Source organism: Stegostoma tigrinum, chromosome 23, assembly GCF_030684315.1.
Source record: "Stegostoma tigrinum isolate sSteTig4 chromosome 23, sSteTig4.hap1, whole genome shotgun sequence".
Lineage (NCBI taxonomy): Eukaryota > Metazoa > Chordata > Chondrichthyes > Orectolobiformes > Stegostomatidae > Stegostoma > Stegostoma tigrinum.
This window is the reverse complement of record NC_081376.1, coordinates 12,862,737-12,889,331: the sequence shown is the minus strand read 5'-3', so window position 1 is coordinate 12,889,331 and position 26,595 is coordinate 12,862,737. Positions and strand designations below refer to the sequence as shown.

Below are 26,595 nucleotides of genomic sequence, written 5' to 3'. Positions count from 1 at the left end.
GGAAGTTAAAGTCTCCCATAATGACCACCCGGTTCTTTTCACTCCTGCCCAGAATAGTTTTGCCGATCCTCTCCTCCGCATCCCTGGAACTTTGCGGGGGCCTATAAAAAAACTCCCAGCAGTGTTACCTCTCCTGTCCTGTTTCTGACCTCAGCCCATACCACCTCAGTAGACAAGTCCTCATCAAAAGTTCTTTCAGCCACCGTTATACTGTTCCTCCATCTCCCACGAGCTATTGGGAGGCCTATGTAATGACTCCGTCATAGATTGCATGTCTCCTATTTCTAAATTCTATCCATGTGGACTCATTGGATAAGCTCTCTAAGATGTCCTGTCTTAGTACAGTTGTGACATTCCTCTTAATCAGTAATGCAAATCTCACAGTCCTTTTACAACCCTCTCTATCTTGCCCGGAACATGTAAACCCTGAAACATGGAGCTGCAGTCCTGCCCTTCTCGCAACCACATTTCTGTAATGGCTGTCTCATCATTGTATCATGTTCTAATCAAGGCTGTTAACTCATCTACCTTATCTATTATCCTCATTGCATTAAAATGAATATACTTTAGATCACTGATCCTGCCAGGTTAATTAACTTGGCCCTGCTTGTTCTTTGTATTTGACTTATTTCACTTAGCCACTCTTCTCATCAAACATTTCACATCTGACCTACTGCTCTTGTTCCCACCCCATGCCACACTAGTTTAAGCACTCCAGAGTGGCACTAGTAAATCTCCCTGCAAGGATTTTGTTGCCCCTCCAGTTTAGGTGCAACCTATCGTTTGTGTACGGGTCCCCCATACCCTGGAACACATTGCAATGATTCCTTTTTCTGAAGCCATCCCTTCGACACCTGCTCTTTAGCCACACAGTCAACTGTATTATCTTCCTGTTTCTGGCCTCATGAGCACATGGCATAGCAAGTAAACTTGAGATTACAACCCTAGAGATCCTGCTTTTCAATTTCCAACCCAACTTCCCAATTCTCTCTGCATTTTATTCAGGTTCGGCGAAGACCTCGGCCACTGTGACACCTTCAATAGATTATTTATTTAATTGGTAACATTATCATTTCAAAGAACAAAAACAAGTTTCATCATTGAAGATGAATTTTAGAATAAACTCCCATTGTTCCCAAATCTGTTAGCATTTCTTTTAAGATTTCAAATACATTATTTTTTCAACATTTCTGAAATAAGTAAACAACCGAAGTCTAAAACCAAAACTGCCATTATTTGTGTTTCTTATGACTGGAGTAAAAGACTTTCAAATAATTTATCATGGCAATCAGAATATCACTGTTGGCCACTCTGAAATTCAGGTCTACAATTTAGGAGGCTCATGAACCTTCGTTCCAATTTAACTAAAATTTAACTATCCTCATAACTGGTCTTTGAGAAGCAAGTGTTATCTCATGTGTTGTTCTGAGTGAAATTAAAGTGTTTGTTTTGTTTTCATGTTTGTTACAATAAAAGTATGTTTAAAATGTGAATTGTGTTGTGTGTTTTTTTTTAGTTTATGACCAGTAATTCAAATGACTTTTTGACAAGTTACCAAGCTCTGCCAGGATTTTAATAATTCAGTGAAAGATTGCGCGTCTACCTCCTAGCACTTTGGAGCATACTGGCACCTTGAATTGCAGTGCTCCTTCCTACCAGGACACGCTGTGCACAGGGACAGCCATCAACTCCTTGACTGGACTGGGTGCAGCTCAGGGCTTCATGCTTGCTCTCTTAACACTCACTCACTTTGTGCCTACTTGGATACTCACAGTACTTTTGTATGGCCTTGCCATTTAGTGCAGACACAAAGACAGGCAGCTCGCCAAGTGTATTGTCAAGGGTGGATATGTTGCTGAACACATCATGCTATATCAGTGTCACAATGCAGACTGTGCCAGCAGCATACAAGGCATTCTGCTTCAACAAAATGGTTTTGTCTCAATGTCTACTGGATGTAGCCATCAGTTATAGAATCATAGATCACAGAATCCCTACAGTGTGGAAACAGGCCGTTCAGCCCAACAAGTCCGCACTGACCCATCCTCTTATAACCCACCCGAGCTCCGCATTCCTGAAGACTACTGGCAATTTAACAATGGCCAATCCACCTAGCCTGGACGTCTTTGGAATGTGGGAGGAAACCAGAGTACCCAGAGGAAACCCACGCAGACATGGGGAGAATGTACAAACTCCACACACAGTCACCCAAGGGTGAAGTCAAACCATGGGAGTCAGCCATTCAGTCAAGGGTCCTGCACAGTAAATCAAAGGCAGCTTCCAGTATCGGTGCAGAGGTTGGACAAGACTAGTTGATCACTTGGGTGATCAGGCCAGAGGGAATAGGCCACAATTGTGCAATTCCAGTGCTGAATGTCTAGGGAGTTACAGAAAGTCAGTCACGGAGCTCACAGATCATTTACAATAACCATTTTCTCTCCAATTCCTCATGCTCTCTCTACCCTTGCTACTGAATCCACCCACCACAGCTCAAGCTCTACCTCCACCAGCAATGCCTGCAGCATTTCCCACATGCTTTCATAAACCCCAAATCCCAAGGCCACTAATCCAGCATGCCCCACTGTGCTGCCTATTTATTCATAACACCTCTCCATATGCATGAACAGTAATAGCAAGGTGCAATAGAGGCAAGCAGTGATGTTGTGAGCATCAAGATAGACTCAAAGCAATGAGCAAAACCGAAAGAACTGCGGATGCTATAAATCCGGAACAAAAACAGAAGGTGCTGAAAAAACTCAGCAGGTCTGGCAGCATCTGTGAAGAAAAAAAAAGTTAACATTTTGGATCTGGGTCCGGTTCTGAGGAAGGGTCACCATATTTTTTTCTTCACGGATGCTGCCAAACCTGCTGAGTTTTCCCAGCAACTTTTGTTTTTGTTCAAAGTGAGTGAGCACTGACAGTGAGTTAAGAGCCGAGAGAGGCATCATGGTGCAGTCCATGAACTGGGCACATCCCTGACTATGGGCATTATAGGAGCATTCAGAGCTACAGGCTAGTCAAATATCATACTGGCCATGAATGCTGCTGGGGCAGACAGCAACATATTCCATTGTTTCACTGCAGATTGATAGCATGCAAATTTTATTCTGCCATTGTTTCTGTTTAGTCCAAAGCATTCACACTCTTAAATATTTTAAGTTCCAAGTTGATCAGTGCTTTATTGCTTTGAATCAGCATTCACCCGTGGCACAAATTTCAGGATTACAGGTTTTTTGGGATGCATGGGTCCTTTCACATCCATTTCTAGAGGAATCTGAAATAGAACAGCAATAGTGAGGAAGGCAGCGGTAAGGTTTGACTGCAAAATTTTATGTATCCAACAATGAGGTTGTAATTTCCTGCCTGTCCATTTATCTACTTATTTTTTAAATCCAACTTAGGAACACATTCACACTTTTAGATAATTTTTATAAACTGTAAGTTCTCACCGATGTCTCCTTGCATGGCACAATGCTCAAATGTTGCAAGAATGAAGCAAGTGCCATCTTCATCATAAGCTGAGCAAATCGCATCCCAATGCAGTTCCGAGGGCCCATTCCAAATGGCAGGAAGATATGTGGATCCCGAGACTCCCTATTCTCTTTACTGAACCTAGTTACATTGGCAAAAACAAAATATGGGAAAGAGACCATTGTCAAATTGGCTTAGATGCAAGTGATATTGACGCATCCTCAGGTGACTAGAAAACAAAGTTTTGTCAGTGGAAGGTACTGGTAACTTACAGGAATTTCAGTGGAGTCGGGGCAGAGGTAGGTCTGGTGGCCATCACAGAAGGAGAAGGTCCTGGGGAAGCCGGAAGGTCTGAAGGTTGGACTGTGCCCCAAAGTTCTGAACAAGATAGCTGAGGAGATTGTAGAGCCATTGGTAGTGATCTTTCAGGAATCACTGGAGTCAGGAGGGTTCCAAAGGACTGCAAAATGGCTAATATGACACCACTGTTTAAAAGGAAGGAGGCTGAAGACAGAAACTATAAGCCAGTTAGCCTGATGGTGGTCATTGGTAAAGTCTGAGTCCATTAAAGATGAGATTATGTAGCACTTGGAAGTATATGGTAAAATAGGTCAGAGTCAACACTGCTTCGTCAAGGGGATGTCATACCGGACAAATCTGTTAGAATTCTTTGAAGTGGTAATGAGCAGGTTAGACAAAGGAGCACCAGTTGACATGATCTATTTAGATTTCCAGAAGGCCTCTGACAAGGTGCCACGCTGGAAGGCTGTTAAATAAGAGTCTGTGTTTTTAAGAGCAAAGTACTGGCATGGATAAGGATTTGCTGACTGGCAGAAGTCAGAGATGACAGCCAGTGACTAACAGAGCTAGATGAACACCCCAACAGGCCAGGCAATATAAGAGGAGCAGGAAAGGTGACGTTTCAGGTCTGGACCCTGCTTCACAAATGGGAGAAGGGAAGGGGGCTCTGAAATAAACAGAGAGAGGGGGAGGCGATGATAGAAGGTGGATAGAGGAGCAGATAAGTGGAGAGAAGACGGACTGGTCAAGGAGGCGGGGAGAAGCCAGTACAGGTGAGTGTAGTTAGGGAGTTGGGATGGGGGTTGGTCAGTGAGGAGGGAGGTGCAGGTAGGTGGGAGGGAGGATGGACAGGTCAAGGTCTCCTTCAACTCCTCCCACTTCTTACAGACAATAGGAGTAGCAATGGGTACCCACATGGGCCCAAGCTATGCCTGCCTCCTTGTAGGATATGTGGAACAGTCCCTCTTCCGCAGCTACAGTGGCCCTATCCCCCACCTCTTCCTCCGCTACATCGATGAGTGTATCGGCGCCACATCTTGCTCCCATGAGGAGCTCAAACAATTCATCCACTTCACCAACACCATCCACCCCAACCTTAAGTTCACCTGGACCATCTCTGACACCTCTGTCTCCATCCTGGACCTCTCTGTCTCCATCTCTAGTAACCACCTCGAAACTGATACCTTTTTCAAGCCCACCGAGTCCCACAGCTACCTAGAATACACCTCCTCTCACCCACCTTCCTGCAAGAATGCCATCCCCTATTCCCAATTCCTTCGCCTTTGCAGCATCTGCTCCCAAGATGAGGTGTTCCACTCCCGGACATCCCAGATATCCTGGTTTTTCTGGAGCCACACTTACCCCTCCACAGTGGTTGAAAACGCCTTTGACCACATCACTCGTGTTTCCTGCACCTCAGCCCTCACACCCCCTCCCAGTAATAACAACAAAAATAGAATTCCCCTTGTCCCCACCTATCAGCCCATCGACCTCTGGATTCAACGCATCATTTTCTGCCACCTCTGCTACCTGCAATCTGACCCCACTCCCAAGGATATATTTCCCTTCCCACCCTTAGCTGCCTTCCTGAGGGACTGCTCTCTCCACAACTCCCTTGTCCGCTCAACACTCCCCACCAGTCCCACAACCTCCGGCACTTTTCCCTACAACCACAGGGGGTGCTACACCTGCCCCTACACTTCCCCCCTTACCTCCATCCTCAGGCCCCAAGAAAACCTTTCACATTAAACAGATGTTCACCTGAACATCCGCTAACATGGTATATTGTATCTGCTGTTCCTGATCGGGCCTCCTCTACATCAGGGAAACCAACCGGAGGCTTGGAGACCACTTCGTGACAACAACAACACCTCACAGTCGCGAACCACTTCAACTCCTTCTCCCACTCCTTGGACGAGATGTCCATCCTGGGCCTCCTCCAATACCAAAACGATGCCACCCAAAGCCTGGATGAACAGCACCTCATATTCCGCCTGGGACCCCTGCTGCTCAATGGTCTCAATGTGGACTTTACAAGCTTCAAAATCTCACCACCCCCAAAACCTCATCCCAAGACCAACCAATTTCATCCCCACCTCCTTGACCTGTCCATCTTCCCACCCAATTACCTACCCCTCCCTCCCCATTGACCAAGAGAGGATTAGAACTGTCTGAGGGGGAGGGATAATCAGTATCCTGTATATTAGTATGTTAATAAAGCGTTTATAACACTTACGAGGATTCAGACAAGTTACTCTTAGATGATAGAAAAACAGATGCAGCAGAATCAGTGAGAATAGCCCAACCAAGTACAGCATAGAGTGCAGTTATACCTTTCAGGTCTAAACTCTTCAGGCTCTGGCCAGTATTCTGGATCACGGTGCAGCACATAGGCAGGAACCATGACAACAGTCCCCTTTGGTATGGTTATCCCATTAAGCTGTACATCTTTCTTGCACACTCTGTCAATGCGGGGGGCAGGGGGGAACATTCGTAGGGTTTCCGATATCACCATTTCCATATATTCCAACTGCATCACTCCATCATATGTGGGAGGAGCCTTCATAGGAGGTAAAAAAACAGAACATGCCATTCTTGAAATTCAGAAAGTTACACTATTTTGTCACAGGACAAGAGAAACATTCTCTTTTTTATAATAGTACAGATAATGTATGAATAGCGGCAAGACTGAAATGAAGCTCATACATCAGATAATCACAGAGAAATCTAATTGAGAATTCAGATATTGCATTCCCAATGATGTCAAACCCCCATGTGTGTGTGCATGCGCGTGTGCATGTACATAGACTACAACTGCCATAGTGTTAAGGTCTTGTTCCATGTATACAGGAATACTTTCTGATTCAGTTTGTGGATGTACCTACAAGCGAATTAGCAAAACATGATCTTCTTTTGGGAAATAAGGAAGGGCAGGTGGCTGGGATGTCAGCAGGGAATGTTATATAGCAGAGGTTGACCCCTTATGATAACAAAAACTGAAACGCCCTGAGAGGGTCATCTCACTCTATAATCTGTTAAAAGAAATGTAAAAAGTGGTATAACATTCCTATCAACCCTAATCTGTTATAAAGCCATGGTTAAATGAAATAAAATCCTGACACTCACTCTATAATCAACAAAAAACAATTTATTTATCTAACTCCAACAGTGAACAAATTAACCAAACAATTAACAAACCAAACAATTTCCCTCTCACTACAAACTATTCCTGAATAAAACAAAATTCTAATGGCCTGCTGTCCCAGTAAATATAAGTCCCACTTACATAAAATTTAGCTAAAAAATTAGAATGTAGTCTCTTGAAATTACAGCCAGGCTACGTCTTCTGGAATGTTCTGTGTTTTCTCCAATGAATTCTTCTGTCAAGAACGCCTTCTCCTATTCATTCTTTTGTCATGAAGATTAACTATTTGTGTCAAAGGCACCTTTAATTTAGATGGCGCTTACTCCAATGCATACAGAATTCTGTGAGGGCCTGTGCTTCTTTATTTTAGAATTGAGAGCTGTTGTTTTGGCAGATGAGTGTTGACTCTCACCCCATTTTCCAAGTGCCCTCATCTTTTATACCCTTGATGACCCTATATTTTCAAAACCATCAGATTTAAATTTAATTGGTTTTTAGTATCTAAGGGTTTGGTTTAAATTAATTGGCTAAATCCAAAAACCTGTTGTCTTGCCTGCTAGCAGTACAGCCTTTTAATAAAAATGTTTAAGTTCAACTGCTCTATGCACCTGCAAGCTACTAATCCTCACAGGCATCCATTTTGAATCTTTAAGCATAGAAAAAGAACATAATCTTTTAAAGGGACCACACACTGCTTTCCACTCTGAGCATTTTACAAATACTAAATTCTAATGTCCTGCCTCCCAATCCACAAATATTCAACTTTGCAACAGGGAGTACTTTGGGGCCAGTGACCATAATTGTATTAGTTTTAAAATAGTGATGGAAGAGGATAGACAGATCTGAAAGTTAAAGTTCCAAATTGGAGAAAGACCAATTTTGATGGTATTAGGCAAGAACGTTCAAAAGTTGATTGGGGGTGGTTGTTCGCAGGTAAAGGGGCTAGCTAGAAAATGGGATGCCTTCAAACGGAAGAATGAGAGTCCAGAGACAGTTTGTTCCTGTTAGAGTGAAGGGCAAGACCCGTAGGTGTAGGGAATGTTAGATGACTAGAGAAATTGTGGCTTTGGTCAAGAAAAAGATGGAAGCATATGTCAGGGATTGAGTGAATCCCTAGAAGAATGTAGAGGCAGTCGAAGTATTCTTAAGAGGGAAAGCAGGAGGGAAAAAAGGGGACATGAGAAAGCTTTGTCAAACAGGATTAAGGGGAATCCAAAGGGATTCTACAAATAGACCAAGGATAAAAGAGTAACTATGGAGAGAATAGAGCCGCTTAAAGATTGCCTTTGTGTGGAACGCCTGGAAATACGGGGATATACTAAATGAGTATTTTGCATCAGTGTTCACTGCAAAGAAGGATGCAGAAGATATAGAACATGGGGAAATAAGTAGCGACATCTTGGAAAATGTCCAAAAAATATAGAGGAGAAGGTGCTAGAAGTCTTAAAGCGCATAAAGGTCGATACATCACTGGGACCCGATCAGGTGTACTCTAGAACTCGGTGGGAAGCTAGGAAGTAATTGCTGGGCCTTTTGCTGAGATATTTATACCATTGATAGGCACAAGCGAGGTGCCAGAAGACTGGACGCTGGCTAACGTGGTGCCACTATTTAAGAAAGAGGGTAAAGAAAAGCCAGGGAGCTATAGACTAGTGAGCTTGACATTAGTGGTGGGCAAGTTGTTAGAGGGGATCCTAATGGACAGGATTTACATGTACTTTGAAAGGCAAGGACTGAATATTATCGTCAGCATGGCTTTTTGTGTGGGAAATTATGCCTCACTAACTTGATTGAGTTTATTGAAGAATTAACAAGGAGGATTGATCAAGGCAAAGCGATCTATATGGACTTCAGTAAAGGCATACAAGGTTCCTAATGGTAGACTGGGTAGCAAGGTTAGATCACAGGGAGAACTAGCTATTTGAAGACATAGCTGGCTCAAAAGTAGGAGACAGACGGTGATGGTGGAGGGTCGCTTTTCGGATGGAGACCTGTGATCAGCAGTGTGTCACAAGGATTGGTGCTGGGTCCACTGCTTTTCTTCATTTATATGTGAACAGAGGAGGTATGGTTAATATATTTGCAGATGAAAGTGCAGTGGACAGCAAAGAAGATTACCTCAGAATACAATGGGATCTTGATCAGACGGGCCAATGGACCAAGGAGTGACAGATGCAGTTTAATTACATATATGTGCACTTTAGAAAGGCAAATCAGGGCTGGACTTTTCCAATTAATGGTAAGGTCATGCAGAGTGTTACTGAACAAAGAGACCTTGGAATGCAGTTTCATAGTTCCTTGAAAGTGGAGTTCCAGGTAGACAGGACAATAAAGTCGACATTTGGTATGCTTGCCTTTATTGGTCAATGTATTCAGGAGGGGTTGGGAGGTCTTGTTGTAGCTGTACAGGATATTACTTAGGAAACTTTTGGAATACTGCATTCAATTCTGGTCTCCTTGCTATAGCAAGGATGTTGTGAAACTTGAAAGGATTCAGAAAAGATTTACAAGGATTCTGCTAGGATTTGAGCTATAGGGAGAGGTTGAATAGACTGGGGCTATTTTCGTTGGAGCATAGAAGGCTAAGGGGTGACCTTACAGAAGTTTATAAAATCAAGATTGACATGGATAGGGTAAATAGACAAGGTATTTTTCCCAAGGAGGGGAGTCCAAAACTAGATGGCATCGGTTTAAGGTGAGAGGGGAACGATTTAAAAAGGGACCAAAGGGGCACAGCGGGTGGAGTATATATGGAATGGGCTGCCAGAGGACGTGGTGGAGGTTGGGACAATTACAACATTTAAAAGGGATCTGGATGTGTATTTGAATAGGAAGAGTTGAGAGGAACATGGGCTAAAGCCTAGCAAGTGAGACAGATTAATTTAAGTTATCCGGTTGGCATGGACAAGTTGGACTGAAAAGTCTCTTTCCATGCTGTACAGCTCTATGACTCTACGGCTCTGAATGTCTCTTTGAAGTAAACGATGCAAAATTAAAAGCAGAACATGGATTGCTTTCCCCAGTAATAGCTCCCAGAATTTGGGATTTTCTCATTGCCAAGGTGTACTTAGAAAGTGATCGGTATCAACCAATCACAACTCTCTCAACAACAGCTATGTCTCAGCTGGAGAGCACCCCTCAGTCAGAAGGTTGAGGTTTTAATTCCATCCTGGAAGACTGTTTGAGAATAATATCTACCAACCTTAACCAGTCTGGCCTACATGATTCCTGACCCACGACAACTGTGGTTCATTTAAACTACCCAATTAAATGGCCTGCTCAGCCATTCAGTTCAAGGGCAATTAAGAGATTAAAAAAAATACTGGCCTTGCCAACAGCACTCACCATCTGAAGAAAACAGTGCAATACACAGCATTCCAAATGAGAGACAGTGAACGAAAATCCTTTCAACTGGATGTAAAACATCTCAAAGCAGGATTTTGAATAGCGGGGGAGTTCTTACTACAAATGTAAGTAGTTATCATCAGACTAATGCGTGCAAGGTTTTTAAAATGCAGTTACTACAATTCAGAAGCTGTTGCAAAGAGGATCCCAAAGTCATTACCACCACAATAGAAATGCAAGTTCTCACTTTGTTTGGGAAAGCTTCATCTATCTCTTGCTGCAGTTTCTTCTGCACATCCGGGTGTGTTGCCAGGTTGTGTGCAGTATATGATAGTGTATTGCTGGTGGTCTCATATCCAGCAAAGATAAAAGTCATGGCCTGTGCGAGAATCTCCGAGTCAGTTAGAGCTGCAGAGAGAATTAGAATATGTCTATCACAAATTTTGCCTTACAGCGCCAGAGGAAAAGAATTTTGGCTCTCAATGCCAGAAATTCCTAAAATTGCTTAAAAATATGATGACAAATAATTAAATGATGCACTGATTTCAGGCATAGCTTAAAATCATTAACATATGTACTCCCAGAGTAGGTGAAGCAGACAATTCCCATATAGGTAAGCAAAAATAAACTAAAATCCCAGGAGAAGTTAGATCTTGTCAAAATATTGGAAACAGAACTGGCAAGAAGGTAGGGGACAGATGGTGGTGGTGGAGGGTTGCATTTCAGACTGGAGACCTGTGACTTGCATGTGCCACAAGGATCAGTGCTGGATCCAAGATAACAAAGTGTGGAGCTGGATGAACACAGCAGGCCAAGCAGCATCTTAGGAGCACAAAAGCTGACATTTTGGGCCTAGACCCTTCGTCAGAAAAGGGGTTGGGGAGAGGGTTCTGAAATAAATAGGGAGACAGGGGAGGCGGATCGAAGATGGAGATCCCCTGAGGTTTGTTGGGAGGGAGGAGGATAACTTCTTCAGGTTAGTGCTGGATCCATTGTTTTTCATCATTTATATAAATAATTTGGATGTGAAGATAGGAGGTATGGTTAGTAAGTTTGCAGATGACACCAAAAATCACTGTAGTGGACAATGAAAAAAATTACCTCAGAGAACAATGGGACCTTGATCACTTGGGTCGAGGAGATGGGAGTTTAATTTAGATAAATGTGAGATGCTGTATTTTGAAAAGATCAATTAGGGCAGGGCATATATATCTAATGGTAACGTCCCAGGGAATGTTGCCTCACTAAGAGACCTCAGAGTGCAAATTTATAGTTCCTTAAAAGTGGAGTTTCAGGTAAACAGCATGGTAAAGAAAGCATTTGGTATGCTTGCCTTTACTGGTCAGTGCATTGAGTGTAGGAGTTGAGAGATCATGTTGCAGGTGCCTCCCAGCTTTAGGAAAGATGTAATGCAACTTGAGATGGTGCAGAAAAGATTTACAAGGATGTTGCAAGGGTTGGAAGATTTCAGCTTTAGGGAGAGGCTGAATAGGCTGGGGCTATTTTTCTCTGGAGCGTAGGAAGCTGAGGGGTGGCTTTATAGAAGTTTATAGACTCATTAGGGGCATGGAATGGGTCAGCCAGGTGGGAACGGGAAAACTAGAAGAACAGACAGTAGCAAACAAAACAGAAACTGAAAAGGAAACGTTCATTCAGGAACACAAAGAAACAAGAATGAAAACAATGAGAAGTTTTCAATGGATGGTACCTTTTCCTGTCGACTTGCCATCACCATTCTGCTTCTCGGCGCTGACACTGGCTACTTGAGAATCAACCATCAGCTGCAAAAAATCCACCCGATCCTGAGAATTAAACAACCACCACGTGAGGACTCAGTTTCAAATCAAATTTTAAAAAATCAGCACAGCACAGCTCTACCTTCCCCAAGCTCAGCTTCATCCCCTTGACAAAGAAGAGGAACAAGGGTCAGGAGATGGAGACCATCGCCTCTACATAAAGTCTACCTGCAGATGATAGAGATCTACTTGTTCTCAACAGCCTTGTTCCCTGCTCATCTGCCCCTGCAGTGTACCAAGGGTAATAACTACCTGCTTCGTGCTTATTCTCCATGGCACGCACAACGTCTGTATCCTAAAGGCAAAGCATTATTCGGCATTTGATTCTCTACCTTCCCGTTTTCTCCTGGTCTGCCCCACACTGCATATATAAATAGTACAGCTGTCAACCACAGAACAAATTGGGAAAGGAGATGAAATATTTGAGGCTATCACTTAAATATGATAGAACATTAAGATTTCTAATCAGTAGTGAAATAGACCGCTTTCAAACATCCCGAGGTTACTGATATACTCAGCTCTTGTCCCCACATTCCTCTTCACTCAGGTCTATTCACAAGTAACCCAGGAATTTCTTCTTTACTGCTGTCTTCCTAATAGTGAAGAAAATACCCAGCCTGTACACCATGGGGTGAAATTTCCAGACGATTGCTCTCCACCACGAACTTAGGCAGAAGCCCAAGTGAAAGAACAAAAGCTGCATTGTCACCCTGATTTACATTTTGATAGTGGAGAACCTGGACAGCAAACCCAGGTGTGAGACTGCAGAGCTGTCTGCTATCAGATTGAACATCAACTACACAGCTGCCTGCTAAACATCAGCAACTGCTGAAGTACACAATATTCCTCAGGTATTCACCCCCACTGATTACTGCCACATTCCGTTTAGATATAAAATTCGGCAGAAAGGCTCAGTGTTGAGGCTGGTGAAACATGCGCAAGAACATGAAACATTTCAGTGGTTAGTTTAACACTCACAGTGTGCACTCCTTTTTGTCTCTTTGCCTTCAAATTCACCAAAACATTTGTGAAAAATGTGTTCACATCTCTTGGGAAGAAGCTAAAATTAAGCTTTGAAAGGATTGGAATAACAGCAGGAAAAGCCACTAGAATAAAAGATAAAAATGACAAATAGCAGTGTTAGAATATTTAGACACTATTCATGGGATTTGGTAATGCTAAAAGGCCAGCATTTGTTGCACATCTCCAGTTGCCCTTGGAAGCTAGTGGTGATCCATCTTCTTGAACTACTATGATCCCTGTGATAAAAGGAACACTCACAGCACTGTTAGGAAAGGGGTTCCAGGATTTTGATCCCATGGCACTGTAGTAGTGGCAATATAGCCTCAAGTCACACTTGGTGTATGGTTTAGAAAATAATTTGCAGCAGTGGTCTTCCAAACCTTTGTTCTTCTGGGTAATAGAGCTCATAGGTTTGTTAGTTGTTGTCAAGGAGACCTTGGTAAGTTCCTGAGGTCAACTGGGGATGCGCAACAAATGTTTATGGTGGTGGATGGGGTGCCAGTTAAGCAGCCTACTTCATTTTGGAAGGCTTCATGCTTGGAATGTTATTGAAAATCATGGATCATACTATCCCTATGAAGTTACAATCAATCATTCAGGCAAGTGGGGAGTATTCCATCATTCTTGACTGAGAATGTGGGCAGGCAATGGATGATGACCTTTCCTGTGGCACCATAATTATATGGCCAGTTCAGTCTCTGGTCAATGATAAAAAAAATCCTAGAATGCTGATGACGGCAGACATTCAGCAATGGCATTGTCATCGAATTTCAAGGGGAGGTGGTTCAGATGTTCCCTTTGGGTGGGTGGTTACAATTGGAACTGAATAATTGACAAATTTTGAAGTGAGGAAACACCTCATTGGATATTGTTAACATTATTATGATTATTAAAAGTTGTAGGGCACCTAATGAAGTCTGCTGGGTCCTGAGCCATTTTGTTACGATGAATCTACTCACAAAGCTACTGGAAGTGCAAACTGCTAATACTACAGCTACGGAAACAGGGCAGATTGGGTGAATAGTCTCCATGGCATGCACAACCAACAGCATATCTCTTCAAATCAGAAAAAAACCCTCCCCTACCTCGACTAAAACAAAAAGAAATATTTTGAATCACTTACAAGCAAGCATAAGAACAGGGTCAAAGAAGCTGAACTCAATCAGTTTCTTGATGTTGATGATAAACAGGTCATTGGGATTGTTGATCGAGTCGACATCCACACTGAATGCAGTGCTCGTCACCACATCCATGCTATATGTACCAAAGATACTGGAAGAAGAGAAAGATGTATATGGTACAACTGCTTAACAGCTGAAAGAAAAAATAAACTTTTGCCACTTGACAGTAAAGACATTATAAAACCATTGCATGTCTGCAACGTGTCCTTCCAAACTGTGATCTAACACTCAGTATGTAATACTATTCTGTTGTCCCTCACATGTTAATTTAGTATCTCCTTAAAATTTATTGAATGTTCCCAATAACTGGGAGACCAGAACTTTAAGGATATTGAGTAGGCCATTTCGGACTGAGAAGAGGAGAAATCTCTTCACCCAGAGAGTGGTGAGCCTATTGAAATCTTTACCACCAAAAGTAGTTGAGCCAAATCATTGAATGTTTAAGAAAGCATTAGATAGAGTTCTTAGGACTAAAGGGATCAAAGGTATGAGGAGAAAGTGAAAACAGGGCACTGAGTGGGATGGTCAGGCATGATTATATTGAATGGCAGAGCAGGCTTCAGGGAAGTACTCCTATTTTGTGCTACTATGGCTATTTGAACTCCATTAATATGAAAATTTAGACTCCATTAAGTGATCTGGGTCAGGAAAGCCTAGTGCAGTATTTTAAAGCTGTAAAGTGGTATTCAGTGATTTTTAAAACCAATCAGCTACAGTAGGTTTGCAATTGTATTGTTTCCACCTTCAGTTCGTTGGAATAATGATTATAAATGTAAGCAGTCAAGCCAGGTACTCCACGGAGCCAATCATCAGCTGTGTATTCACAGCACTGAGAGCATTGGCAGTGATGCCACTCAATATATAGATAAAGTGGATAACATTAATTAGTGATCACGGCCTTTTTAGTCATGCCATAAATTGCATCTGAGGCATTTTATTGCTTTTATAATAAGTATGGAATGCCTGGTTGAAACTTCATTTTAATGGACATTTTTCCATCATAGTTTTGGCTGCCAGAAACCATGGATAAGCAGACAGTGATGCCACAGTGGCCAATAAGGTGCAGGTGCAAATGTGAGTGGTGGAACCGTACAGTATCATGCAGGGAGAGCACCAGTCACATCTGGAAGCAAATGTCCAAAGGGAGGCTTATCAACTGGGGATAGGAGCATTGTAAAAAGCAGAGTAGAGAAAGTATTCCTAAGTGTTTATAGGAAAAGATTTGACAGCAGCATATTTCCAGTCCAAGCAGAAAGGTGGCATTACTGAATCTGGTTTAAGGGAATGAGGTGGGCCAAGTATCAGCAAGTGAATATCTAGGGAACAGTGAACACTGTTATCTGGTTGAGACTGGCTATGGAAGAGGACATGAAGAAATTCAGGAAATTGAATAATTAATTGGGCAAAGCCAACTTCAGTGGAGTAAGAACAGATTTGGCTCATATGGGCAAAACAAAATGGAGAAAATTGTTCGAAGCAAGGTACATTTCCCACAAAGGAAACATAGGGCAAACAAAGCCAGGCCTTGTGGGATGAAGAAAGACACAGAATAAGATGAAGCAGAAAAGAGGGCATTAAAAGGAGATATCAGGTGCATCGTACAATTAAGAAATGAGGCTATACAAAAAAGGTTTGGAGCAGAATTGGAAAAATACATGAGAGTATGAGAAATAACTGGCTTCTAACAAAAAGGTATCCAAAAATCTATGAAGTATTTAAATAATAAATGAGAAGCTACAAGGAATGAGGATAAGTGAGGACTTAGATTAACACCACGGCACGGTTGTGGTATAAAATGAGTATCGGGGATAATTATGCACCCCACCAGAGAGAAAATAAAAGAAAGTACCTTGGACAAAGGTGGATTAGTTAAGGAAAGTCAACATGGACTTGCTTAAGTAAAATAATGTTTAACTGACTTCCCTGAGTTTTTTTTTGCCCAGGGTAAACAGAGAAGGCAGATGATGGTAATCTTATCGATGGGAACACAGATTTAGTGCTACACAGTCTTATCAGCAATATGCAGATATCCTGAACACACGGAAACAACATGGATACACAACTGGCAGACGTTAAAAGAAAAATTAGTTTTGATCAGGAGGAAAGTCTATAGTGGGTTGGTGTTAGGATTCCTACTGTTCTTGATCTAGAACAATGATCTAGACTTGTGTGGACAAGGTGTAATGTCAAAATTTAAATAGGACAAAAATTGGAGGTATGTGAAATGCAAAGAGAATAATATTAAACTTGGAAGAAGACAGACTTTTTGATGAAGTGGGGAAACAAGCGGCAGATGAAATTTGACACAGGGGTCTGAAGTGATTCGGTTGGTATGAAGAATGGGGAGAGACAGTATAAAATAAAGGGTACAATTCTAAAGGTGTTCAGGAGCAAAGAGAGTTGGGGTATAGGTGCACAATTCACTGTTGGTGAAAGGACAGGTCCAGAGGGAGTGTGGCTAATGAAGCCAGTGGGATCCAGGATTTCATAAATAAGGGTATGGAGAGTACAACAACAAGGAGGTTATAATAAACTAAGCTAAAAATAAAACTTTAGGCTCAACGGTAAGCATCATATTCAGTTCTGGGCACTATATTAAAAGGGAATGAATTGAGAGAATGCAAAAAAAGAAATCGCTAAAATGATTTCAGGACAGAGGATCTACAGTTACATAAATAAATTGAAGAATCTGGGATTATTCGCTTAGAAGATTTGATAGAAGAATTCAAAATGACAGTCCAGACAATGTGGAGAGAAAATGTTCCCATTGGTGTAGGGCACTAATTTAAGTTGAGTTCTGAGGAAGGGTCACCAGACCCAAAGCATTGATTCTGCTTTCTCCTCCACAGATGCTGCCGGACCTGCTGAGCTTTTCCAGCAACTTAGTTTTTGTTCCTGATTTACAGCATCCGCAGTTCTTTTGGTTTTTATTCACCAATTTAAGGTGTTTGGCAAAAAGAAGACATGGTCTGGTTATTTATACTTTACCCAGTGACTTTGTGTTCTTGTATGTGGATACTATTTGAGTTCCAATCAAGCTTACAGGGTAAAAGCAGTTAATTATATGAGAGAACAAGGTGTAGTGCTTAATGAACACTGCAGGCCAAGCAGCAGAGGAGCAGGAAAGCTGACATCTGAAGAATGGTCCAGACCCAAAACGTCAGCTTTCGTGCTCCTCTGATGCTGCTTGGCCTGCAGTGTTCATCCAGCTCTACAACTAGTTATCTCAGATTCTCCAGTATCGGCAGTTCCTACTATCTCTAATTATATGAGTGTGTCTCTGCTTAGACTGAAGGTTTTGTTGTCATTCCTTTTCAGGAATGCAGGTGTCACTGTGTCGGTTCATCCCAATTGCCTTTGAGAAAGTGGCAGTGAGTTATCATCTTGAACAACAGCAGCCCAACCAGTGTAGGCACACCCACTGTGACACCAGGGTAAGATGTTCCAGGGTTTTGATCCAGTCAGACTTGTGTTTCAGGTCATGATGTCATGCTTGCAGGTGATGGTATCCAATATATCATCTGCCTTTGTCTTTCCAGTTTACAGAGATCACAGCTTTGGAAGAAGTGAGTTGCTGTAATGTATTTTGTAAGCAGTGTACAATGCTGCCACTGTGGATTGGTGGAGGAGAAAAAATAATCTCTCATGGCAGTTCCTCTGATTATATGTCTACGCAGTGGTTTAAACTGACATTGGGGAAACCTCAGAAGCAGTTTATCCATGTTATCCAAAAGGGAGAAATTAAATGGAAGGATTGAATTCCTCTTGAGGAACTTTAAACTGTATACTCTTTAAGGATGGGAAGCTACATGCTTGTGTTGTAGTGAGAAGTTGTGCCACCACATCTAGCTGGTATATAGGTGTATTTGGTAAACTCAGGATGTGTAATCTTATAGACAACTTACTCACTCTTTCATGTCAGCAGATTCATTCAGCTCTGCTTTCTTTTTTGCATTCTTCACAAGATTTTCTACGTAGTGACTGATGATTGGACACATCTGGGAAGAGAAAAGAAACAGGGTGAATAACGTATGGGATACACACAGTGATGGCTTGGACCTAAATATATTCATGTGTTCCTGGAGATCAAGAGCTTTCATCTAGTAAAGGGAAATTTTACACTCTCCACATCCCTTCAGGATTACAATGACAGATAATGACAATTCATGGCTCCTTCATTTCCCATCAAAAATCATCAACTTCCTCAACCTTCCCAGTCCGTAAACCACGCTGTGAAGAACTCTTAGTACTTTACCTGTGTACACAGACATACACCTTCAAAAACTCAACTATGCGTAGCCAATCTCATCATAAATTCCATACCCAAAAAGTGTGATTATGACACGTCAGGTGAATAACATGGTATTCAGGTTGAAATGAGAAGGGTCAGACGGGAAATTGAAATTGTGAAGGAGACAGATGGTCTCAGTATTGTTTCAAGGAGTGCCTTGAAGGAACAACATGAGAAAGAAAGGTATTCCAGAGCTTGGGCCCTCTACAACTGAAGTCACACAATAGTGGGGCATTTACAAATTGGATCCAGAATAAGCCAAAACCAGAAGAGCTGAGAATTCCTGCAGGATTGTGGAGCTGGATAATGTTGCAGAGATAGGGAAGCCACGGAGTAATGTGGACAAAGGATGAGAATTTTAAAATTAAGACATTTGAAAAGGAGATCAGGGAGTGGAGAGGTTTTTGGGGAATGGAATGTGCTGGGAGTAAAGACCTGAGCAGCAGAGTTTAAGATATCCTCACATTAGTCTGTATTTTATCGTCTTAAATTATAGTTTCATTGTGTATCAGCAGCTATACTCATCATATGAGATCAGTTATCATACAATTTTGTATCTGAAACACAATTACCCATATACCTGATCTCACACACCACAATTACAGGCATAGACAAAACATTCAATTACTCAGGAATGGGATGGCAGTTCATTACCTCTTTCAGTCTCCCACTGGTGAAAGTTGGTGAAAGGACACTTCGGATTCTCTTCCAATGGTCATCTTGAACAATCAGGATGGACTCAGCCAGTGGTCCATTCAGACCAAAGTCCTACAGAAAATTGTCAAAACAAACTTCTGTTTTACTTTACATGTTAGGTTCTATACATATTAATTTATCAGCAAATTTCTGCTACAGCAGCAGTGAGTATTTAGGTTGAATAGCAGCAGGGGGACTAGAAAAGGCAGGCGTGGTGGGGACAAAACAGAAAGGGGGTGAGGGAAGAGCAGCAATCGGATCTGACTTGAATCTTTTCAGATACAAACTATGGCAAAATCTCAACAGTGGGCATCAACTACACAATTGGAAACAACAACCAGATCTTCCTGAGCGGGAAGACAGGCTTGAGGGGCCAAATAGCCTTATCCTAATAAACTTATTTTATCATCCCCACACCCCACTTCATGATACACACAGATGTGTTTGGTAAGCCTAACTTTTGCTCTGCATGTCATGGCATTAGAACAACAGATGGAGAAAATGTGGGAACTAAGTTACATCCCAGCTAAGGCATTGTCAAGGTAGGTTTATACGAATCAGGTAGAGAAAAAATAAGGGTTTATTCTAGTTCATGCAGTTCAATACTTACCCGTCTATTGGTGAACAGAGTGTAAAATTCTTTTATGAAGATGGTTTTAATTAGGTCAGGATCCATAAGACATAGAATGGGCTGGCGTCCATCATAGATGCTAAAGGAGAAAAAAGAGCTCGATGCTGAATCTGGGTTTTAAATCAGACAGAGAGAGATTCTCCTTGTGGAGTTGGGGGGGGGGTGGGGGATTCAGGGCAGAGGGGTTGGTAGAGGTGTGAAGTGGTTGAGTTTATTCTAATTTGGATCAACTCCTCTCTAATCAATTTATAAATCCGCAAGCAGTGTGTTTAAGTCGAAAGTGAATTGCTTGAATTTATACAGGTTAAATTCCAATTGATCTGTGCTGGACCAAATTATACTGTATAATTGCCAGAACCACCATGGAATTTCGAGAATGGGACATTAGCATAGCAAGGACAGACCCCAAGGAGTTAACTATAGAATGTACGGATATCTCAATTGGTTTTCATCAGCATCCCCCCTCGCTACCGCATGCATGATTAAGCAGACTGTCAGTGGGGTGAAATATGCAGTTTCAGGCTGTAGGCAAGGAGCAGACAGAAGGCAAGGGAGATAAGGAGATGGCAATGGGAGATTAGAGTGCTGTAGAAGGAGGTGGTCAGGGAAACAGAGGAACAGTCCAGCCTAGGGATTCCAGGAAAAAAAGTGTGTAGAATCAATGGCATAAATACACTGGATAAAATCTTTCACAATTTGACACAGCGCCCCCAAGGGTGGATTAATCACCCACGTCCAGATCTAAACCTGGGCAAAGACAAAAGGGCAAAATGGAAGGCCCCAGCTTTATGAAATTCACCCCCTGGATCAATGAACTTCAGCAGATTATTGGGACATTTCCCAGTGCCTCCTCCGGACTCTTCATAGTTTTCAATGGGTTGAATTCCTGTGTTAGACAATGATATTCTCCCAGAAATGCTCCCGTGATAATGTGTGGACAAAATTCAGCCAAATCTACTGCCTAAGTTCCAGCAACAACATGGGTGAATCCCTAGCTGAATAAGACTTCACTCCATTATTCCAGTTTATTGGATGGAAAAAATGTGTGAGACATCTGTTTGAAACAAAGCAGAGTGAATGTCAAGCTCAGTGTGAGTGCATCATTGCAGCCATTTCTCAATTTGAATGTTTGTTAAAAAGAGCTAATTGCACTAAGGTTGAACATCCCTCCCCAAAATCTGCTAAATTCCAGAAAAATGTGGCATCCTTTGAGTACAAAGTGAATATATCAACACCGCCTGCACCACAACATCACTAAAGAGAAATAATTGATTACAAAATCCGCTTGAAAAGATCTTTACCTTTAAAATGGGTTTACCACGGCTGTATGTTATATCTTAGGCTACACCATATAACTGGAGTAAAATGGATTTTTCAAAGATAATAATCAAAACCTTTACAAATACCACGTGTTGATTAAATGCACTCACCCCCACATCTTTCCATATTTCTTGTAGCATTCTGTGTCAAATCCAAACATTCCCTGGCCAGGAAGAAAACAAATATTTTTAAAAATCAGCAAAAATAATCACAAAGCACAAAAAAGGTGTAACAACAAATACTTGCATCACAGTGCATCAGAAAGCTATTTTGATGTTATTGAAGACAAAAGGATATAAAACCTGTTTTATTGCTTGAAATGAAAAAATAGTTAGTTCCACTCAAGTCCCTCACAACTATTCTTTCAAGAGATCACATCTTTCAGCTGTGTATTAATGTGACCTCAAGAAAGAATCAGGCAGTTTTAAGCCACATTCATAGATGAATGCAGGTCTTTTGAGTCAAATGGTCTGTGCCAGTGTTCATCCTCCATATGAAGCCCCTCCTATTTCATCCAGATCCCTTTCTGTTCCTTTATCTGTGACGCACTTGTCTACCTGTCTATTAGAAGCATCTGTCTATTCACTTCAACCACTCTGACATGCTAGAGAAAGGCAGCTGCTATCACATGCACGATTTCCCAGTGTTTTCTCTCGGCTGAAAAGTTAAATATCTCAAACCAGATGGGAACCCAAATCCACAGGTGCTCCCACTCCTTACTGCATCTCCTGTGGTATGGTGTATGCACCCTCCACATCCTTCAGAACACCACTTCCCCAATCCACCATAGATCCTGTCCCAGATAACGAAGTGTGGAGCTGGATGAACACTGCAGGCAAAGCAGCATCTTAGGAGCAGAAAAGCTGACGTTTCAGGCCTAGACCCTCCAGCAGAAATGGAGGAGGGGAAGAGGGTTCTGAAATAAATAGGGAGAGAGGGGGTGCAAGATTGAAGAAGGATAGTGGAGACGATAGGTGGAGAGGAGACAGACAAGTTAAAGAGGCGGGGATGGAGCCAGTCGAGGTGAGTGTAGGTGGGGAGGTAGGGAGGGGATAGGTCAGTCTGGGGAGGATGGGCAGATCAAGGGGGCGGGATGAGGTTAGTAGGTAGGAAATGGGGGTGCAGCTTGAGGTGGGAGGAGGGGATAGGTGAGAGGAAGAACAGGTTAGGGAGGCAGGGACGAGCTGGGCTGGTTTTGGGATGCAGTGGGGGGAGAGGAGATTTTGAAGCTTGTGAAATCCACATTGATACCATTGGGCTGCAGGGTTCCCAAGCGGAATATGAGTTGCTGTTCCTGCAACCTTCGGGTGGCATCATTGTGGCACTGCAGGCGGCCTGGGATGGACTGTCGTCTAAGGAATGGGATGGGGAGTTGAAATGGTTCGTGACTGGGAGGTGCAGTTGTTTACTGCGAACCGAGCATGGGTGTTCTGCAAAGTGGTCTCCAAGCCTCCGCGTGGTTTCCCCAATGTAGAGGAAGCCACAACGGGTACAGCGGATGCAGTATACCACATTGGCAGATGTGCAGGTGAACATCTGCTTGATGTGGAAAGTCTTCTTGGGGCCTGGGCTGGGGGTGAGGGAGGAGGTGTGGGGGCAAGTGTAGCACTTCCTGCAGTTGCAGGGGAAGGTGCCGGGTGTGGTGGGGTTGGATGGGAGTGTGGAGCAGACAAGGCAGCCACGGAGAGAGTGGTCCCTCCGGAAAGCTGACAGGGGTGGGTAGGGGAAAATGTCTTTGGTGGTGGAGTCAGATTGCAGATGGCGGAAGAGTCGGAGAATGATGCGTTGTATCCGGAGGTTGGCGGGGTGGTATGTGAGGACGAGGGGGATTCTCTTTTGGCGGTTATTGCGGGGATGGAGTGTGAGGTATGAATTGTGGGAAATGCGGGAGACACGGTCGAGGGTGTTCTTGACCACTGTGGGGGGGATGTTGCGGTCCTTGAAAAACGAGGACATCTGAGATGTACGGGAGTGGATTGCCTCATCCTGGCAGCAGATGCGGTGGAGGCGAAGGATTTGGGAATAGGGGATGTAATTTATGCAGGAAGTTGGGTGGGAGGAGGTGTATTCTAGGTAGCTGTGGGAGTCAGTGGGCTTGAAATGGTAATCGGTTTCTAGGTGGTAGCCTGAGATGGAGACAGAGAGGTCCAGGAAGGTGAGGGATGTGTTGGAGATAGTTCAGGTGAACTTGAGGTTGGGGTGGAAGGTGTTGGTGAAGTGGATGAACTGTTCAAGCTCCTCATGGGAGCACGAGGTGGCACCGATACAGTCATTAATGTAACGGAAGAAGAGGTGGGGTTCACGGACCGTGTAGGTACAGAAGAAGGACTGTTCCACGTAACTGACAAAGAAGCAGGCATAGCTTGGGCCCATGCGGGTACCCATGGCCACCCCCTTTGTCTGTAGGAAGTGGGAGGATACAAAAGAGAAGTTGTTGAAGGTGAGGGCGAGTTTGGCTAAGCAGATGAGCGTGTCGGTGGAGGGGGACTGGTCGGGCCTGCGGGACAGGAAGAAGCGAGGGCCTTTAGGCCGTCTGCATGGGGAATGTAGGAATATAGGGACTGGACATCCATGGTGAAAATGAGGTGTTGTGGACCGGGGAATTGGAATTTCTGGAGGAGGTGGAGGGCATGGGTGGTGTCACGGACGTAGGTGGGGAGTTCCTGGACCAAGGGGGAAGAAAATGGAGTCCAGATAGGTGGAGATGAGTTCGGTGGGGCAGGAGCAGGCTGAGACAATGGGTCAACCGGGGCAGGCGGGTTTGTGGATTTTCGGAAGGAGATATAAGTGGGCGGTGCAGGGTTGGGGAACAATGAGGTTGGAGGCTTTGGGTGGGAGGTCACCTGAGATGATGAGGTTGTGGATGGTTTGGGAGATGATGGTTTGGTGCTCATGGGTGGGGTCATGATCCAGGGAGCGGTAGGAGGAGGTGTTGGAGAGCTGACGCCTGGCCTCAGCAATGTAGAGATCAGTGCCCCATCCTACAACAGCGCCTCCCTTGTCCGCGGGTTTTATGATGAGGTTGGGATTGGAGCAGACAGCTGCACGTTCTGCCGGGGAGAGGTTGGACTGAGTGAGAGGGGTGGAGAGGTTGAGGTGATTGATGTCTTAACGGCAGGTGGAGATGAAGAGGTCGAGGGAGGGTAGGAGGCCTTGGGGTGGTGTCCAGGAAGAGGACTTGTGTTGGAGGCGGGTGGAGGGATGGTTAGGCTCACAGTTAGAGAAGCTGCTTGGTCTGCTGTGTTCATCCAGCTCCACACTTTGTTATCTCGATTCTCCAGCATCTGCAGTTCCCATTACCTCTGATACAATAGATTCTGTCCCTGCAGGAGCTGCTAGATTGGGTGAGAGGGAACTGTCACTGGTTGGGCTGGAGCAACACAATCAGTGAGGAAAGCTGCTCATCCAATCACAATTTAGTACCATCTTCCCCACTTTCAATCAGGTACCTGCTATTTCTCAGTTCAGGACAACAGGAGAACCATAATGTAAAGTAATATAGTACAGGGATTAACCTTTCTTTAATTTCCTCATTCTGTTCCCCTCACCCATTTTCACTGTGCTTTAAAAAAAATGGCAAATACACTTGCCTTTCTCATGTGTTTTGAGTTTTGGTCTCCTCATCCAATCACAAGCTTCTATCATCGCTTATGAAAGAAGAAACAGTGCTAGAGCAGAACTGTTCAATAACAGACAGAACTCTGACTTGAGAAAGAAAAACAAAAATCAAACATACCTTTCTATAATGTAGAAATGTTCCAAGGAATGGCAGCGGCATTGGGCCTGGAACTCCAAGTCGCCTAAATAGCCTATATGGTAGAACACTGTACCTGTAAAGCGAATTGATTACAAATCTTAGTGAACAATAAATAAACTGGTTATGAGCTAAATCAAACAAACTCCCATTAATTAGTCCCACAAAATAACTTCTCATTTAAACACCAATTTTCCATATAAAACATCAACACTTAAAAATGGAAATAATTTTGAACATTTTAAAACAAGGTTCAGGGGTGAGTTCTGGACATAGCTACACAGTGCATTAGCCCATGCTTCAGGAAGTACACTTCGCGCTTGTTCCATCCTTTCAGGCAATATAATCCTGATCATAGCAACTTGCCACTTTACCAAAAAAAACTGTTTCCTTATATGGCTCTGATGAATGTCTAGGCCCGAAACGTCAGCTTTTGTGCTCCTGAGATGCTGCTTGGCCTGCTGTGTTCATCCAGCCTCACATTTTATTATCTTGGATTCTCCAGCATCTGCAGTTCCCATTATCTCTCTCTTCCTTATATGGCCATCTGGTTACCAATCCCCCTTTCAGTGGAAACAGTATCTCCTTATTTATTCTACGATGACCGTTTATGATTTTGAAAATTTCTATCAAATCTTCTCCACTTGAAGGAGATCAATCTCACCTTCACTATTGCTCTTCATGTACATAATCTTGGATTTTAGCAGAAGCAACTCGAGATTTCAACCTTGTCCTATTGCTGCAGCTTAGTGTAAACCAGCAGTAAATGTAGAGTTTCACATTCACCTGCCAAGATTCACCTTTGTTCTAAAGTGGAAACTTGGAAAAAATAGCCAAATGATTTAATTCCGCGTGGGGTTAAAATCCATGGGAATGTTAATATTCCCGCAGAATAAAATCCCAATCAAGTCACCTTCCTCCTAAACTTGAATCCGCAGCTTTCATCCAGCTCCAGCCTGGAGTACAGGGCTGGGGGCAGCCGGAGGGGAAACGAATCATCAGCGATTCCTCGGGCAGGGTGAGTGGGGTCAGACGCTGAGGAGAGCTCCCTATGTCTCTCCCCGACCTCATACACACAAATACAGAGTTCAAACACAAACACCAACCGGTGACAAAATGCTGCAAAACTTTCCTCGTCTCCGATAGCACCTGCAGTTGAACTCTGTGACTATTGTGTCCCATCGCTGGAAGGAGGACAAGGCGATAGAGAGATCCCGCACTTACCAGGCCAGCAGCAGCAGGAAAGTGAGGAGAAGGATCCAGGTCTGGTCGGACAGAGCGGCGCGGATCGCCCCCAGCCTCTCTGTGAAAAGGACAGGCATCCCGACGAGAAACAGCAAGCAACAGCTCTAGGCAGCCTGAGCTAGTGTTGACAGTGTTTATACGGAGGGGGAGGGAGCAGCGAGCCAGTGGGTGGAATCAGGGTTACTCCATCCCACAAAATAACTTTGTTATTTGCAAAGTGAGGTGACGAAACATCGCGTGCCAACAAGGTGCCTCTTTTAATCGAGTTTATTGCACATCTGAATCATCCACGTTCATTAAAATGCCCAATTAATAAAACCCAAATCATACAGAAAGAAACAAACGTGTACATTCGTTTACCGACCCTGCAGTCCCTGTGTGCCCACCATCCTGCAGG

The 26,595-nt window shown here is 43.3% G+C and overlaps 1 protein-coding gene across 3 annotated transcripts; it reads right to left on the bottom strand.

Moving 5' to 3' along the window:
• Positions 1–3,085: 3,085 nt before the first annotated feature.
• Positions 3,086–26,322, bottom strand: LOC125462508 (cytochrome P450 3A30-like). Of its 3 annotated transcripts, XM_048552624.2 has the most exons (14): positions 26,178–26,322; positions 24,936–25,029; positions 21,310–21,362; positions 19,859–19,958; positions 19,207–19,320; positions 18,171–18,259; positions 14,204–14,352; positions 13,036–13,163; positions 11,970–12,063; positions 10,509–10,669; positions 6,105–6,331; positions 3,744–3,956; positions 3,450–3,612; positions 3,086–3,274 (listed from the first exon to the last, which is right to left on the bottom strand). In XM_048552624.2, exons 1-14 carry the CDS (start codon positions 26,273–26,275, stop codon positions 3,179–3,181), a joined length of 1,779 nt encoding a protein of 592 aa, XP_048408581.1. In that variant the 5' UTR covers positions 26,276–26,322; the 3' UTR covers positions 3,086–3,178. The 3 variants fall into 3 exon arrangements, with proteins under 3 accessions (XP_048408581.1, XP_048408582.1, XP_048408583.1); XM_048552625.2 differs by lacking the exon at positions 3,744–3,956 and having other exon boundaries at positions 26,178–26,321; XM_048552626.2 differs by lacking the exon at positions 3,086–3,274 and having other exon boundaries at positions 3,497–3,612; positions 3,744–3,862.
• Positions 26,323–26,595: the final 273 nt, after the last annotated feature.

Coding starts and splice junctions, on each gene's coding strand:
- LOC125462508 (XM_048552624.2), bottom strand. CDS start 26,275: ATGCCTGTCCTTTTCACAGAGAGGCTGGGGGCGATCCGCGCCGCTCTG. Junction 21,363..24,935: donor CATTTCTACATTATAGAAAG/GTATGTTTGATT, acceptor CTTCCTGGCCAG/GGAATGTTTGGATTTGACAC. Junction 6,332..10,508: donor ATGAAGCTTTCCCAAACAAA/GTGAGAACTTGC, acceptor CCTCCTATGAAG/GCTCCTCCCACATATGATGG.